We start from the raw sequence: 17,801 nt of genomic DNA on the forward strand, positions 1-17,801 counted from the left end.
AGGAATATATTCTTTAAACACATATCACTTTCACTACATATAGAAACACCTAATTGAATAAAACAATAATTTTTCATTAGGCTTCAAGTAAGGGCCGAAAAATTATTTAAGTCTAATTCACTCCATCTCTTGGACTATTTTTGGGACAACATACAGCAACTAGTCATAGTGAGGAAGGTTTTATGAAGGGAATGGCTATGTACATGGTGATTGATGATTTGTCAGTGTCACCAATGTCAATGATCTCTGGTGTTGCTCTGCTGAACAAGTTTAATGTTAAGGGTTTTAGTGCACTTAAAGGGAAAATGGTTGAGTATGGCATTGATGAGGTATGTTTAACTTAACACTTATGCTAGTTTCTAATAACATGAAGATTAAGAATTTGTTATTAATAAACTGAGTCACGAGGTTAATGCATGTTTGTTATAAGGCAATATATCATGCAATTATTATTGGTTCTGGCCCTTAATAGTGTTTCTTTTGTGCTTTTTAGCAGGGTCTGGAATTGTTGAAGGCTTCTCTCCAGTCTAAAGCAGCTCTTACTAGTGTTTCCTTGCTAAGGATGAGATCAAGGATTGAGGTGTTGGTGTTTTCGGTTGCTATATGAGTTTTTGGTTCATGGGTTCAAGGATTGAAGTCTAAACCAAATTACTGAATTAAGGCAGTTCGTTTCAGTTTATTCAGTTTGAATCTAATAATGCTCACCCCTGACAGCAAGAACTAATAGTGAGCAATGAGAACTACTTGGGTGCTCCCTGCTTCATGCCCTTTACACCCTGCTTCATTTTCAAAATTTAAGTTGATTATAAAGTTTTGAAGGAGGGAAGAATAAATTTTGGCTTTGATTTTAGTTTTAGGTTTGCTTGTTTGGTGAAACAAAGATTTTGAAAGAGCAGATAAATGATATATTTTTGTTTATGATGGATTTTTGTTTTACTTTTAAATAATTTTAATTTTATATAAAATAGTATATTATTACATAAAAATAATATATAATAAATTTTTTTCCAAAAGGTGGAATGAAATTCATCATTAATAGCAAGAGTTAAAGCCCGATTTTAGTGAGAGAGGTCCAAACAGAAAGCACATTACAACTAGTCTGTAGGCCCAAACAAAAAAAAAACCCAAGGTTCAACATAAGTCTAGCTAACAAAACACCCCAACCCATACAGGCAAAGGCAAGTAGAAACCCCTAGTTAAGGTGGGTTGCACTTGAACCCATGAACCTAAAAGCAAATGAGGCACAAACACTACATAGAGGAACCATCCAACTCAAACACTTGCACCTTCACCGGATTTCAATCATCAATAGTCTAATTCATAGGAACGAAAGGCAACAAGCTAAATTTCACACAAACACTTGAAGCACAAGACTAGGGTAATATAGAAATCATAGGCCCATGGGAGAACATCAAGAGATGAGGGAGAGCCTAGATGGCGTGTCACTCTCTTGTAGCCGTAGGGGACAGCCACAATCCAGCACTTCTACCCTCAGGTTCCCCAACTTCCTTGCTTAAGGCACTACCTCAGGGCCCAAAAAAACTCTCACTACACAAAATCACAAAGCTTCACATCAGCACCAAACCAAGTGGAGAACAGCGTTGGTTGGCTTTTTGGCGTCTCACTCGTGCCTTCAGGTCTTAAACTGCACCTCGTGAGCTACCACCACCTAATGAGACTGTTTCCTTGCCTTGCTAGAATGGAGTACCCTACCGACTCAGAAAGCTTAAATGGATATCATGAACTAGAAAAACACACATACAATTGACTAATTGAGACTGCTCAAGTCTAAAGGAAACCCCTCAATGTTATAAGCTCAGGACTTGCAAAAATCAAAATCTTATACACAATCCACCTAAGAGGGACCCACTCTTGGGTGGAGGAGGAGGAAGAGGCCTTTATTTCACTATAAGAATTTACCCAAATACAAATGAATTTTACAAACGGATATCACAATAAAAAAAGAAATTATTCAATTTACAAACAGATTGAAAATCTGTTTGTAAATCTCGCACTTATTTTTTTAAGTAAAACAATTTACAAATGGATTGAAAATCTGTTTGAAATCCATTTGCAATTTATAAACAGATTTTCAATCCATTTGCAAATTTCTGAATAAAAAATAAATACTAAGATTTGCAAATGGATTTGAAAAATCCATTTGTAAATTGCTTTGCTTAAAAAAAAGTTTTTAGATTTACAAATGGATTGCAAATCTATTTGTAATTTGCAAATAGATTCTAAAACTTTTTTTTTTTTTTAAGTAAAGCAATTTATAAATAAATCCGCTTGCAATTTACAAATGGATTTAAAATCCGTTTGTAAGTCTAAAACTTATTTTTTTAAGTATAGCAATTTACAAATAGATTGGAAATCTATTTGAAATCCGTTTATAACCAATGGGTGCAGGATCGACTTCAACCAACTTAGGGTGGGGCAAACAATCAAGCCATGAAGCAAGTGTAGTTGTAGTGAGTAGAGTCTGGAAACTAAGCTCTAAAAGCTGATGTTCATCCACTCATTGACTCAGCCCTTAGTAGGTGCGTAGACAGAAATGATAGTAATCTTGCCTCAACGTGGAGGCTTCTCTCCGGGTGTTCATTGACTTTTTGCTTATGTTGAATTTTACAAACAGATTCCAAAAACCGTTTGTAAAAATTTAAATAGAACAAATCTGCCATTTTTTTAAAATCCTGCCTTTAATTTTAACTACAAATGGATTACAAAATCCGTTTGTAACTGTTTGCAAATTTTGGTAAATTTTGAAGGGAAAAATTCTGCTTTTTTTTTTTTTTTTTTTTTTTTAACATTACAAATGGATTCAAAATCTGTTTGAATTTACAAAGATTTTAAATTTGTTTGTGAAAAATTACAAACAAGGATTATATAAACCATTTTTGTTCGGTTTGTAAATAATTTTACAAACGTATTTTTCTACATCATAAACAGAAATCTGTTTATAATCTGGAAAAATCTTTTAGTGTTTCGATTAACCTCAATTATCAGTTACATGAGATGAGGATAACTATACATTCAACAAGATGTTGAGCTAGCTAACCGATAAACCTTATCATCTACTCTCTTTGGCCTGCCCAAATCGTATCTCTCCCATTGCCAACTCCCATATATCATATATCACCTGTGGCTTCATTCATGAGTTCCTAATTAGAAATTGACGCGCAAAAGCAGCAGGTTTATATCAAGAATGGCTAACGAGAACAAAGTAAGCCTGCAGCTATTGATCGACAGGAAAGCAAACAAAGTCCTTTTTGCAGAAGATGGAAAAGATTTTGTGGATTTCCTCTTCACCCTTCTTTCGTTGCCAGTAGGTACTGTAATTAGGCTGCTCAAAAAACCAGCAATGGTTGGCTGTATAGGAAATCTTTACGAGAGCCTTGAAAACCTCAATGAAGCTTACATGCAACCATATCAAAGTAAGGATTCACTTCTGAAACCCACTGTGCGATTAACCCAGCTCGAAAATGTGCCTCTCTTGCTGCCTGACACTGATCATCTACAACCTGAGGCATGACGAAAGGGATATGGTTGTTCTTATTGTTATCACAACCGGTGTGTTACTGATCAGAGAGGTTCTCCTTGTAGTAACTGCAGTCATTGAATGACATATGAACTGACGTTTATTGGCACTAATAAAAGTAATACATCAGCTAGTAATACAGCAACTAGTAGTAATGAGGGAGGTTTTGTGAAGGGCCTGGTTATGTACATGGTCACAGATGATTTTCAGTGTCACCAATGTCAATGATCTCTGGTGTTGCTCTGCTGAACAAGTTTAGTGTTAAGGGTTTTTGTGGACTTAACGAGAAAATGGTTGAGTTTGGCATTGATGAGGTACGTTTAACTTCAACTTATTACATTTAGGATTTTTTTTAATAGTCTATCAGGAGAATCAATTGCCCATTAGCATGCAATTGAGAGTCAGCTTGTGGCTCAAATCACCGATTTAGAGTGATTTGCAACTAATATTGGTTTTAGCCCTTAATTGTGTTTCTTTAGCAGGGTCCGGAATTGTCGAAGGCTTCTCTCCAGTCAAAAGCAGCTCTTACTAATGTCTTCCTTGCTAAGGATGAGATCAAGGATAAATGCTCCTGAACCAAATTGAAATTATGTTGGATATATATGTTATTTCCTAATTCTAATTAACCTTATTTTGAGGGAGATTATAGTTTGCAATTAATGTAATGGCATTTCTTTTGGCTATGCATTAGAATCTCTTTAGAGGTAATACTTTTCCATTAGAAATTCTTTCTTAAATCCAGTCTATTGTGGACCAAAAATATAAACTTGCAATTCATATATTTAATAAGAAAATTTTATCACTTTGTGTCCATGATAAACTAGATGTAGGCAAGAAAAATTCTCGGTGAACAAGCTCTGGTAACAAACTTCTCTCCTAAGCAATAAGTTGTGATTGATCTGAGTGTGTACCATTGCAATTCCAAATAGGACACTGATGGACGTCTTAAAAAGTCGAAAAGTTTGCATAACAGTGCTTGTTTCTTCTTCTTTCTTCTTCTTCATTTTCAGCAACTTTCCAATGTTGGCTTTCATGTGAAGAGATCTTCATCTTTTTTAGCATGATTTTCTCATATTAATTTGTAATATCCCATATGGGAAGGATACAAAAGTAGCTAAAGGGTTTAAATAATTCCTAATTCAACTATTAAAATAACTTGATTAAAATTTTGGACTCTTAATTTAGAATTCAAATTTATTTCAATTAATTGAATTTGGGTGTTCATATAATTTTTTTTAACTAAATTTAATTATTATAAATTATTTTAGTTGCTCAGATTTCTATAGTACTTTCCAGCTAACCTAACTTAATCTGATGCTGAAAATATATCTTTCACTTGGTAATTTCGAGTCTCTACTCCCTAATCTCCTACTTAAAACAAAATTTCCCCATATAATGACAAATGCCACGAATTAATGAGGAGTTAAGCATCAAGTTTCCAATTGAATTTTAGCTAAAAATAATATATTTTAAAATTGAGGTCATAGTTTAAGTTTGAAGTAAATATAAAGATTTTTTCCCCTTTTCAAACAAAACTTTGTTCTTCACAAATCAAATAGTTCATATATATTCTTTCCACCGCACTTTTAATATCCTTAATTTCCATGAATTTTTTATTTTTTAATTACATATAATATTTTACAACTATATTATATACTCACTATATATAAAAAAAATACTCAATGCTGAGTATAATATTACAAAGGAAAAAAATGACTGCCAACATTTAACTTGAAAAAGAAATTTAAGGAATCATGATGAAAATTAAAAAAAAAAACTATATATTATTCACCTCATATTTTTAAAAAAGTAATGCCAGAAATATTTAATTAAAATTTTATTATTATCTTATTATTTTTTAATCATTGCATTTTAAATACAATCATAACATTAATTAAAAAATTGCATTAACAATATAAAATATTTATTATTAATAATATTGTATTATATAAATAAAATTAAAATTAATTTGTGCATCTTATGGTTGAAAAGGATGAAAAGAAGGAAGTTAAAAAAGACAAGAATGACAATATCTTTAATAAAAATAAAAAGTGAGTGACAAAAAAGTTAGAAACAAAGCTAATGAGAAAAGACCAAATATAAGAGAAAGAGAAAGAGAGACAAAGGGAAGCAAAGTGAGTCCTGAGTCATCCGTCGTCCTTTGTTACTTCCAGGCTAAGTTCTTGAAAATTAAGAAAATTTTTCATATATATATATATATATATATTGCCCACTTCTATATATATCACCTCTGGCTTCATTCACAACTCAGTAAGTTTTTATAACTAGGAACTTGACGCACCAAAGCACAGGTACATTCATCTCCTTCTGCCTTTTATGGTCAAATATATGTCTCTCCTCTCGATAATTAAATCATTCTCTTTCTTGGAAGAAAAAAATAATTAGATTAACTATATGTGTCTGTAAATACAGATATCGTGCTATATATCAATTAAGAATGGCTGCCGAGAACAAAGTAAGCTTGAAGCTATTGATCGACAAGAAAGCGAATAGAGTCCTTTTTGCAGAAGCTGGAAAAGATTTTGTGGATTTCCTTTTCGCCCTCCTGTCTTTGCCTGTAGGAGCCATAATTAGGCTGCTCAAAAAACCAGCAATGGTTGGCTGTATAGGAAATCTTCACGAGAGCCTTGAAAACCTTGATGAAGCTTACATGCAACCATATCAAAGTAAGGATTCACTTCTGAAACCCACTGTGCCGTTGAGCCAGCTGGCAAATATGCCTCTCTTGCTGCCTGACACTGATCATCTCCAACCTGGGGCAAGACGAAAGGTGTATGGTTGTTCTAATCATCACCACAGGTGTGTTACTGATCGGAAAGATGCTCCTTGTAGTTACTGCAATGCACCAATGACCTTTGAACCGCGGTTTATTGTTATCAATGATAATAATACAGCAAGTGGTAGTGAGGGAGGTTTTGTGAAGGGCTTGGTTACGTACATGGTGACTGATGATTTGTCAGTGTCACCAATGTCAATGATCTCCGGTGTTGCTCTGCTAAACAAGTTTAGTGTTAATGGTTTTAGTGCACTTAACGAGAAAACGGTTCAATTTGGCATTGATGAGGCATGTTCAATTTCAACTCATTATATTAACAATTTGTTTCTTTTTTCTTCATTTATTTCCATAGCAGCATGAACATTAAGCAATATAGCATGCAATTAATATTGGTTTTAGTCCTTAATTGCGTTTCTGTTGCAGGGTCTGGAATTGTTGAAGGCTTCTCTGCAGTCGAAAGCAGCTCTTACCACTGTCTTCCTTGCTAAGGATGAGATCAAGGATGCTGCAGCACCAAAATGAAACTGTGTTGGACATATGTATGATCTTTACTAATGCTAATTAACCTTGTTTTGAGGGAGGTGATATTTAGTTACTTACTGTTGTCAATTGCCATGCCGTCCCTTCTATATAATTAAGAGTATATTGATCTTGTTTTTGCACTGCCTTGGCTGTCAGTATTTTGCTTGATAACCTTCTTATTGATAAGGCCTGTTGTGTCCTTCAACCAAAAGGAAAAAAAAGATCAGAACTTAAATTTAGCTAGTTGAACCATGTTGTGGAAATTTTGCTGAAGTCTCAAATAGCATCCTATTAATAAGCAATGCTGTTACAGAGCATACACACATACATCACTGTCAGATACAATTTCCATGAATACCTGTTTTGGCAATTCTTGGACATATTGGGTCCAACTTGCCCTATCCATGTCGACAACAGAATCAGTCTTATACAACCTAACCAGATTTTATAAATAGTTTTAGATCAGCAAACATTAAAAGCAATAAACAGAGATCAGAGTATCAATTTTGCTAGTAAATTACATGGTAAAAGGATATAGATATGACACCACCTTGTTCCACCTCGATGGGATGATTATGAACAGTAGCAAACATGCCCACCTCCCCAAAAGGCTCTGACATCCACCTATCACATGGTGTTGCTTCCCATGTGACCTTCAATTATGAGGGACCATGTCTTCCTCTGAATATATATATATAGTCAAGCTATTTAGCCTTATTAACCATCACAGGGTTAGCATTCAGCACTCAAAAATCTCAAGTTCTCCTCCACTTTCTCCCATAAATCTTTCCATTCATTTTATAGAGTAACAAGATGATCAATACCAAGAAACTCCTTAAATTGGCAAGGAAATGGCAAAAGCTGGCTGCAATCAAGCGAAAGAGAATTACATTGCCACATACCATTGGAATTACTAATACTAGCAACTGCAGCACATCACCAATGTCTGAAAAGGGCCATTTTGCTGTGTATTCAGCAGATAAAAAACGTTTCCTTCTTCCATTAGAATATCTTAAAAATGAAATCATCAAACAGCTGTTCAACATGGCAGAAGAAGAATTTGGATTGCAAACAAGGGGCCTCTCACACTGCCATGTGACACAGAGCATATGGGATATGCACTTGGTTTGATCAAACAGCAGGCTACTAGAGATGTTGAGAATGCTTTCTTGACATCCATATCTAGCCATTGTTTTTCACTGTCTTTCTGTCTGCAAGATCAAGTAACTAGCAACCAGCTGCCAATTTGCAGTTTTTGAAGAGTTATAATTAGATTTGTAAATAAGGCACACAATAGCTTATTTTCTTACAATTTATCAAAAGTCTCAAAATGTTTTTCATGCTTATTTTTGTCCAATATGCATTATGCCAATCAGCTGAAAATGCAAAATAACATGCTCATGCTCTACACTTGACATTATTAACAGAAATCCAAATTCTTAAAACCTCAAATAGAAAGCGAGTCATGTGAATGCTTATTTTACTAAATTTAAAATAAGAAAATTAATTGATTAATATAAGGCAATTTAACTAAATTTAAGGGGCTAAAACTAATTGATGTAACATAATAAAATAAAGCCATTTAACAAAAAAAGTTAACACATTGAATGCTTAATACTCCAAAATCTTACAATAAGGTTATACTGTGATTAAAATTAAAATGTAAAATGATAATTTTTTAGGGCTACTGATAAAAATAAAATATTTTTCACACATTTCTTAAAATTTAAATTTATTAATTTGATTCATAAAATTTGACATTGCTTTTAATTTTAGCTATTGGGTTAATAGATAGAAAGTTAATGTGACAAGCTAATTAGGTTAAAAACTATATTTTTTAAATTAGTGCTAGTAGCACTCATAGATTTTTGAAAAGATTTAAAAAAAATAAAATAAAAAGTTGAGTTAAGAAAATTTGCTTAGTTTAAAACTCCTTTGTTTTGTGAAAAATAATTTATATATGAAGAAATATTTTTATTTAAAATAAAATATTTTTTATAAAATATTTTTTATTTTTTATTATAATCATTGAGTCTACAGGACTCAAACTATTTTTCTAAATAAAAGTATAATTTTAAATATTATTTAAAAAAATAATTTAAAAGTATAATTAAAATATTTATTTTATATTATTTTTAAATATTTTTTAATTAATATATTTAAAAAATAATTTTTTTAATAACAGTTTTAACATTAATACCAAATAAGCTCTATTAATATATATATAATAATAAAATTATTTTATTTAATTTTTACTAGGAAAATATTATACATTTGCATCAAAGGAAAGAAAATCTTAACACCACAATTCTCTATTACCTGTGACATTTGGAAAACAAATTTTAAATTGAAAAACGTATAAATTTTTGACATTTAAAATTGAAAAAATTGAATCAGTTACTAAAATTAAAATTAAAAATTAAAAGATTTAATTAAAATTGGAAATGAATAAATAATTTTGATTTTTTTGGTAAATATGCCTTTTCTTTAAATAGGTCATAAATAAATGAATATTCACACCTCCCTTTCCTCTCTGGCCTCCCCAAACTGTTCCTCTCTCCCATTGCCCACTCCTGTATATCATATATCACCTATGGCTTCATTCGTGAGCTTTTAACCGGAACTTGACAAGCCAAAGCATCAGGTACATTCATGGCGTTCTGCGTTTTATTTTCGGAAAAAAAAAAATTAGATTACTTAATTATGTGTTTGAATGCAGATATCAGCTTTATATCAAGAATGGCTACCGAGAACAAAGTGAGCTTGAAGCTATTGATAGACAAGAAGGCGAACAAAGTCCTTTTCGCAGAAGCTGGAAAAGATTTTGTAGATTTCCTCTTCACCCTTCTCTCTTTGCCTGTAGGTACTGTGATTAGGCTGCTTAAAAAACCAGCAATGGTTGGCTGTATAGGAAATCTTTACGAGAGCCTTGAAAACCTTAACGAAGCTTATATACAACCAAATCAAAGCAAGGACTCTCTTCTAAAACCCACTGTGCCATTAACCCAGCTCGCACATGTGCCTCTCTTGCTGCCTGACACTCGTCCTCTAAAACCTGAGGCAGGACGAAAGTTGTATGGTTGTTCTAATTATAGTAACCACCGGTGCGTTACCGATCAGAGAGGCTCTCGTTGTAGTAACTGCGGTTGTTCAATGACTTATGAACTGCCGTTTATTGGCACCAATACAAATAATACATCAGCTAGTGATACAGCAACTAGTAATAGTGAGAGAGGTTTGGTGAAGGGCCTGGTTACATACATGGTGACTGATGATTTGTCAGTGTCACCATTGTCAATGGTCTCTGGTGTTGCTCTGCTGAACAAGTTTAGTGTTAAGGGTTTTAGCGCACTTAATGAGAAGATGGTTGAGTTTGGCATTGATGAGGAATGTTTAACTTCAACTCATTACCTTTAGGAATTTTTTAATTTTTTTTTTTGTTGTCGATAAGGAAAATTATGCTTTTAATCGTTGAATCAACCTAAGCTAAATGGCAATATAGGATACAATTAATATTGGTTTTAGCCCTTAATTTTTTATCTTTAGCAGGGTCTGGAATTGTTGAAGGCTTCTCTCCAGTCAAAAGCAGCTCTTACTAGTGTCTTCCTAGCTAAGGATGAGATCAAGGATGCTGCATCACCAAATTGAAACTATGTTGGAATATGATCTTTCCTTGTTTTGAGGGAGTTGATAATTAGTTATTTACCGTTGTCGATTGCCCTGCCGTACTTTATATATAATTAAGAGTAAATTGATCTTGTTTTTGCACCATCTTGATTGTTAGTTGTTGAAGTTTCAATTAACATTTTCATGAATCTTACAACTGCTAATTAAATATTTTCTTTTTGCTATTTCCATGTGCACTGAGATTAAATTCCTTCTTTGAGCACCAATAAATGGTTGAATCAGTGGTGTGGAATATAACTCAGGCGGATTTTACCTAGATCAGGGGCTTCGAATCCTGGAATTGTCATTGTTGGGAAGGTTTTACCAAAACACTACCCAGGCTTGACACTTTTTAGTGATTAATTAAACACCCTTATGGCCAAAGCCAGCTGCAGTCAAGTGAAAGAGAATTACATTAACTCTGTTTTACTCTGTTTTGAAATTTCTATTTGTTCCATGTATGTACAGTTGAACACTTCACATTATATATATAACATTGCAATCCCACCTCCACTTGATCATCCATTAGAATTTGGATGGCAACTAAAATTATGTGCACTGTGATCCAATTCTTGTATTTTAGGAATTGCTTATTCAAACAATTGATCCAGGAAGCCATTCAGCAAATGATCTGAGTGGGGAGAGGAGACGAAATGGAAAGGATAGAGGGGAGGTTGAGAAAGTAGGCAAAATTTTTGAAAAATTATTAGCATAAAACATTGTCATTTGTTCAAGTTAATCCTAGTTAAGGCATTAATAGAGTTCCATAAAGCCAACTCAACAAATGCATGATTAACACAGTAAGAAGTTGAATATAAATTGGCTAAAATTATGGCTAAGACATCAGGGCTTCATTTGATCTCAAATGAAAGTGAAATGACACTAGTTTTTAAGGGCCTATTTGTTGTGTGCCTCCTCCGCCACTGCCACATACATAGGTCCGGCGCCATTTACCTCTCTCCTCCCATTCTTCTCCTCATCATCCTTCACGTAGAGTACCATGTTCCACATGCACGCTCGCCTCCCGATCTTCTTCATTGTTTACTCCAAGAGAAGTTGCCGCATTGGGTGCTCCGCTTCAAGACAATGGAGCTACAACAATTTATTTCATCAATACTTTAAACTTTAGGGTTTCATTCCTTGTTTTGGATCTTGACCTTGACATTATCGATGTGTCGCTGCTCTCTGCCTCGAGAGTTATGGTCTTCCCAGTTAAGGTTCGAAAATTTGCATCTTTGCCCTCCTTGTGTCTCTATTGATATTGTTGTTGTGGGCCTGGGGTAATGAGGGCACTTGCCCCACTGCTCTCTTTGAAATCCTTTACATAGGTAGATTATTTTTAATATTGTCCACTAAATTTAGCAATTTTACCCCCATAAAATTTATTAATTTTGCTCTGCTAAACTTATCAATTTTGCACCATTTGATTTTGCCCCCATTAAATTTATCAATTTACCCCATAGTTCATTTAGTCTTTTAAGTTGTTTATTTATTGTAATTAGAATAAATACAAATCATTATTTTGATATTAGTTAGAATGCTACTAAAATTAAAAAATAAATAAAGTTATCACTAAATTAAATCAATTTATTCATTGTAATATATTTCTTTTTCAAGTTCAATCTTATATGTGACAATCTTCATCCTTAAACTAAAGAAAAAACAATTTCATTTGCAAATTATAAAATCTTTATATTTATTACATGTTAATTTTTTTTTTCAATCATCTTTAAACTGACTTAAACTGATTTGGAGGATAGTAGTACAACATGACCTAGAAGCATTATACATTTTCGAGAATTTAACCCAAAATCGTTTAGAGTGAAGAAAGAGAATTCATATAGCCAATCCTAAATTTTTGGGATAAATACTTAGTTGAGTTAAGTAGAATAATCTTTAAGAAAAAAAAAAAGCTTCCTTAAATAATTAAATTCACTTTCACGTGAAAATTCAAATGGTTTATTACAAAAATAATAAATGACTTACTAGATAATGGAATTAAAAAAAAATTGGAAATTTAACAATAAGCTTTATTATTTTTATTCTTGATATTTTTTATATTTACTTTGATTTGAATACATGCATATAGTGTTATAAACTTAACGCATATTGCCCGCTAACTAAATCTTCTGGTTCCGCCTCTGCTGTGAACGATTGCAGTGGATGAGTAAGTTGGGTCTGTGGAACTACGATTGCAAGTGTGATTCTCGCGTGTGGGTCTTTTGGGTTTCAATTCGAATTTTGTTGAGAAGAAAGAGCTAACACTTCCTACATTGTCTGGATCTGTGAGTAATCATGGAATTATTGGGATTGGGTTGGAATTTGGGTTGGCTTTTGATTCCATATTAAGTGTGAGCTCTTATAGGTCTTTTGGTGATGATAACATTTTTTTTTTCTTTGGTTACTGATGGTGTTTTTGGTTAACCTTTCTGAGTTGTGGGCTTTGATCTTGCATGTGTTTTGGTGAGTGATAGAAGATTGATCAGTTTTAAACCTTATTATTTGTCTATGAAAAAAGGGAAAGAAATGATGAGATTTTTTTTTTATACCTTCACAATAAAAAGCTGAATTAATTGTTGTGTTGAATGTCTTCCTTTTGTAAAGATTTCTTGGATTGCAGAACAAGAGAGAGATGGGAAGGTAGGAGAGATGAAGATCGAAGATGGAGAAGAAGAAGTTCCTAGGGATTGAAGCATTTTTTATTTTTAACTCTGCTTTAGTAAGGGTATTTTGGGGAATAAAGAGTTTTCTCTCACCATTGACCATGTTTTACCATTGACTCGATGAATTTGATGGATGGAAGGACCTTTTGTGCGACTGAATAAAAACTCAAAAACAAAATCGTTAACTTTAAAAAATACAGATTCAAAAGTATTAATTATGGTAATACCTCAAGGACTAAAAAGTAACTTTTCCAAACAATAATGACTTAGGGAATAAGCTCCTGGAACAAGCTTATCTCATAAGTAATAAATTGTGCTGGATTTAAGTGTGTGTCCATTGCAATAACTTCGGTGGCTATGCTTGTTTATTATTCTTCTTCTTCTTCATTTTAAGCAACTTTTAAATGTTTTCTTTCATGTGAAGGTCTTCAATTTTTTATTTTTAACATAATTTTCTTTTTTTTTTTCTTAATGTGTAGAGTATCCAAGTCAGTGGGATACAAAAGTAGCTAAAGGGTTTAAATAATCCTTAATTCAATTATTAAAATAGTTTAATTATTTAAAATCTCTAATTAATTTAGAGCCTAAAATTATTTAGGTCAATTGAATTTGTATTGTTATATAATGTCTAAATCAAATCATAATTAATTGATCATATAATTTTTTTTTTTATCTTTGTATTATTATAATTTTCAATCAATTGCAAATGATCATGAAATGCATAAATATGAGCAGCTTAAACAATTTATAATAATTAAATTTTGTTGAAAAATAAATATTATATGAGCAATTAATTATGAACTGATTGATATTTTGTCAATGCTAAGTATAATATTATAAAAGAAAAAAAAAGAATTGTTTAAAAAATTATAACCTTATATATTATTTACCTCATATTTTTTTTTTATAAGAATGCTAAAAATATATAATTACAATTTTATGATTAAGACTTCATTTATTTCGTAAAAAATAGCTTGTATATGAAAATAATTTTTATGAAAAATATTTTAAAAAAAAATATTTTTTATGAAAATATTTTTCATTATTTAGCTGTAATATTAAACTAATTGTATATATTTATATTATGCATGCATAAATATTTTTACATTTTATAAGATTATTAAAGTTTATTAAATAAAAATAATTTCCTCTTTTAAAAACAACTTAATTTTTTTTATAATTACCATTATTTTAGTGTTCTAAATAATAAAAAATATAAAAAATACTTTTTAAAAAATAAACAAAACTTAAATTATTATTTTTTTCACCATTGAACTTTATATCATAACATTTAAAAGTTGCATTAACATTATAAATTATAATATTTAAATATGTTTTAACTTAAATTATATTAAATAAATAAAATTAAAATTAATTTACACTCATGGATTGATGTCTAGTTGTAAAGAATGAAAAGAAAGGAGTTCAAAAGGCGATAATTACAATTTTTTTTTTTTTTTAAAGTGAGTGAACCAAATAAAAGGGCAAGAGAAAAGGAGGTTATAAAGGATAGAAAAGAAAATAAGAAAGAAGAAGGGAAAAGGAGAAAGAAAGCGAGTCATGTGTAACCAAGTCATCGGTCGTCCTTACTTCCTTTCAATCTAAGTTCTTGAAAATTGAGATTTTTTTTTTTAATTTTATAGATTTAATTTATAAATTTAATATTTTTTTATTTTAAAAATTTCACTATTTAATCTTTAAATTTTACTATTAATGACAATTTGATTCTTATAATTAAATAATTTAATCGCTGATGACTTTTGCTTCTATTAAAATTCAAGGTCACTTTATCTAATTCATAACCTAATTACCGTTAGTTTAGGCGAAAGGATTATTGTACCCTTTATTAAGTTAAAATTAAATATTAAATAATAGATGAGAGAGAGAAGATAGAGAGAAAAGAGAAACAATAGTGAGAGAGAAATAGAATTGAGAAAGTGTAAATTAGTTATTCAAAAGTTCTATCTGTTGGATCATTGAAACCAGTGAGACTAAAAATTAGATTGGATAGATTAACCTCAAATTTTGGTAAAAGTAAAAGTCATAAATTAAATCGCTCAATTTTCAAAATATGGAGGTTAAATAATGATTAGTGTTAAATAGTGATTAGTGTTACCTTTTATTAATAGCTCTTTTTTATATTTTTTTTATAATAATAATTATTTAATTTTTTTATTTTTCTATTTATGATTATACTTTAACATTTATGATTTAAATTATTATTTTATTTAAAATTTAATTTTTTAAAAAATTAAAACCCTTTATGATTAAATGTAATATTTAAAAATTATTTATATTATTATTTTTATAAATTTATTTATGTAAAAATATTATTTACCACATGTCACCCTCAAGAACAACAACAATAATAGTTTAAAATAAAAACTAATTTAACAATAATAATAATAGTAATAGTTTAAAGTAAAAACTAATTTAACAACAATAATAATAATAGTTTAAAATAAAAACTAATTTAACAATAATAATAATAATAATAATTTAAAATAAAAACTAATTTAACAATAATAATAATAGTTTAAAATAAAAACTAATTTAACAACAATAATAATAATAAAAGGTTAGTAATAGCTATTAACTTAAAGAAAATTGACTATTAATTTATAATTTCATTATCAACTATTATATAATTTAATTAACTTTAAATTATTTTATATTTTTAATAATATTTTTATTATATTATTATATTTTCTATTATTTTTATTAAAAAATCTTTGTTAAAAAATTTGAGAGTTAAAAAGTGTAGTCTATATAAAAAGTTATAAAAATAAAATATAAAGATTCGATATATTTATAATTATTATATATTAATTTTTATTTTAATAATTTAATATTATTTTTATTTTACTTTTCTATGATTAATTAATGTTTATTATTATTATTATTATTATTATTATTATTATTATTATTATTATTATCATGACTAACTTGTGGCCACTGAATTGAAACGGCCAAATAAATGAAAAATATTTTATTATTTTAAAAATTGAACTTAAATACTTTTGTTATCATTTTTCAATTAAATAATATTTAGTTATAAAATTAAATTTTTATTTAAATAGTTTCTATTTGTTTGGTAACATTCCTAATTTTCAAATAATTATTTTATATGCAAATATAAATATTTTAGTCTAACCCCTAGTATTGTGGGCTTTGCGTAGGCACTTTCATTTTTTTGTAATTCGACTGTTGTCCGGATTTGTAATTTTGGGCCGAACAGATAAGCTGCCGGAATCACTTCAGAACCGAGTCAATGTTATAGGCTACCCCACAATTTTCAAACGCCTCAGACGCGTTTTAAGTATCATAATTAGCATAGGTAAACCCGAACTCTGAGTTTATTCAATTTTATAATGCTGGGTTTAGAATAAAATTTCATAAAATATTATTGGGTAGTTAAAAATTATAATTCTTTTTGTGTTAGCTCTATAATATTGCTAAGGACCACGAAATAAATTTTAGAATTTTTAGAGCTAGCTAGAATGACTTGTGCAAAATATCCCTTTTAAGCCTTATAATTGAATTGTTAAATTATGTGGGATTTGTCTGAGTTAGAGGGCCCAGGAGGGGCCATAAGTTATTGATGAGTTGTGATTGTGAGAAATTTAGAAATTATAAGTGTTATTTGAACATTTTCACAGGAGAGGTAGGTCCTAGGTATAGGGGGAACTCTATCGGATTTTCGGCAAAACCTTAGGACTGTCTTTTGATTCTCTACAGTTTTGTTTCAAGTTGTTTATTAATAAATTTTGATATATTATTTAGGTGATCTGAGACAGTTTTCTTTTTCTGCCCAGCCACTGCAGTAGCTTATAAAAATATTGTGAGTATATATTTATTTTATTTATAATTTTAATATTATTATATTTATGGCATGCTCATGCATTACTTATATTTATGTAGTTAAATATTAGACATATCATGTTTTGCATTTATACTTGATGATATTACTTTAGTTGTTGTATTTTGATAATCTGGAGCTGTGTGTGTGAGTTGGTGTATATGTGGAGTTGTCGTTTTAACGAAAGTGCTACGTCAGCCATTTTCATTAAAATGACACAAGCTAAATCGGTTGTGTCGCGCCTTGTGTCATAGGTTGTGAAACCTTCTGCTCGAGAAAAACTTCATATCTGACAACGACACAACCTGTGACACAAGCTGTGTCACAGGTTATGCAACTTTCGATTTCTTTAACTCAATTTCAAAATTTTGTAATTCAACTCTAATTTCTTCCAAATGGCTGCTCTGATCAAAATACACCAAGATTCTCCAAATTTAACCTACAAAACAAATAAATTCAAAAAATTAAGCTAAGAAGTGTAAAAAGGCAAAATTAACTAAATATATGCTAATATCTATAGTAATAGCTATAAACAAGGGTAAATTATGTGTAAAAATTATTCCTAAATGATGATATAAAATGAATGCATCAGTAGGATGGGTAGATGCCACTAGAGCTTGACTCGTTGAGACCTTATCCTTATTATGGACAAGTCAGGGTAGGCACGACTTTGAGTTGATCTTGCTGGCTCCCGCATATGGATTATTAAGCGAAAGTCCAGTTTGAATTGATCTTGTTGGCAAGCCTTAGATTAAG

At 30.5% G+C, this 17,801-nt stretch overlaps 2 protein-coding genes and 1 pseudogene across 3 annotated transcripts in view; all 3 read left to right on the forward strand.

Annotated features, from left to right (window-relative positions):
• LOC110660228 (uncharacterized) overlaps positions 1–6,997 on the forward strand; it is a 21,183-nt gene extending 14,186 nt beyond the window's left edge. The window contains exons 1-3 of one of the 2 annotated variants that reach the window (XM_021818447.2): positions 5,766–5,850; positions 5,972–6,623; positions 6,759–6,997. In XM_021818447.2, coding sequence (XP_021674139.2) covers positions 5,997–6,623; positions 6,759–6,857 — 726 coding nt within the window. In that variant the 5' untranslated portion in view covers positions 5,766–5,850; positions 5,972–5,996 and the 3' untranslated portion in view covers positions 6,858–6,997. Of the gene's footprint in view, positions 1–5,765; positions 5,851–5,971; positions 6,624–6,758 lie in introns of those variants that run through there. The other variant, XM_058133533.1, reaches the window with a different exon arrangement.
• Positions 6,998–7,602: 605 nt separating this feature from the next.
• LOC131173299 (auxin-responsive protein SAUR68-like) lies at positions 7,603–8,116 on the forward strand (annotated as a pseudogene).
• Positions 8,117–9,398: 1,282 nt separating this feature from the next.
• Positions 9,399–10,274, forward strand: LOC131173010 (uncharacterized). The gene is made up of 2 exons (XM_058134654.1): positions 9,399–9,501; positions 9,577–10,274. Exon 2 carries the CDS (start codon positions 9,597–9,599, stop codon positions 10,272–10,274), a length of 678 nt encoding a protein of 225 aa, XP_057990637.1. The 5' UTR covers positions 9,399–9,501; positions 9,577–9,596.
• Positions 10,275–17,801: the final 7,527 nt, after the last annotated feature.

The sequence above is a fragment of the Hevea brasiliensis genome, chromosome 14 (genome assembly GCF_030052815.1).
Source record: "Hevea brasiliensis isolate MT/VB/25A 57/8 chromosome 14, ASM3005281v1, whole genome shotgun sequence".
Classification (NCBI taxonomy): domain Eukaryota; kingdom Viridiplantae; phylum Streptophyta; class Magnoliopsida; order Malpighiales; family Euphorbiaceae; genus Hevea; species Hevea brasiliensis.

Coding starts and splice junctions, on each gene's coding strand:
- LOC131173010 (XM_058134654.1), top strand. CDS start 9,597: ATGGCTACCGAGAACAAAGTGAGCTTGAAGCTATTGATAGACAAGAAG.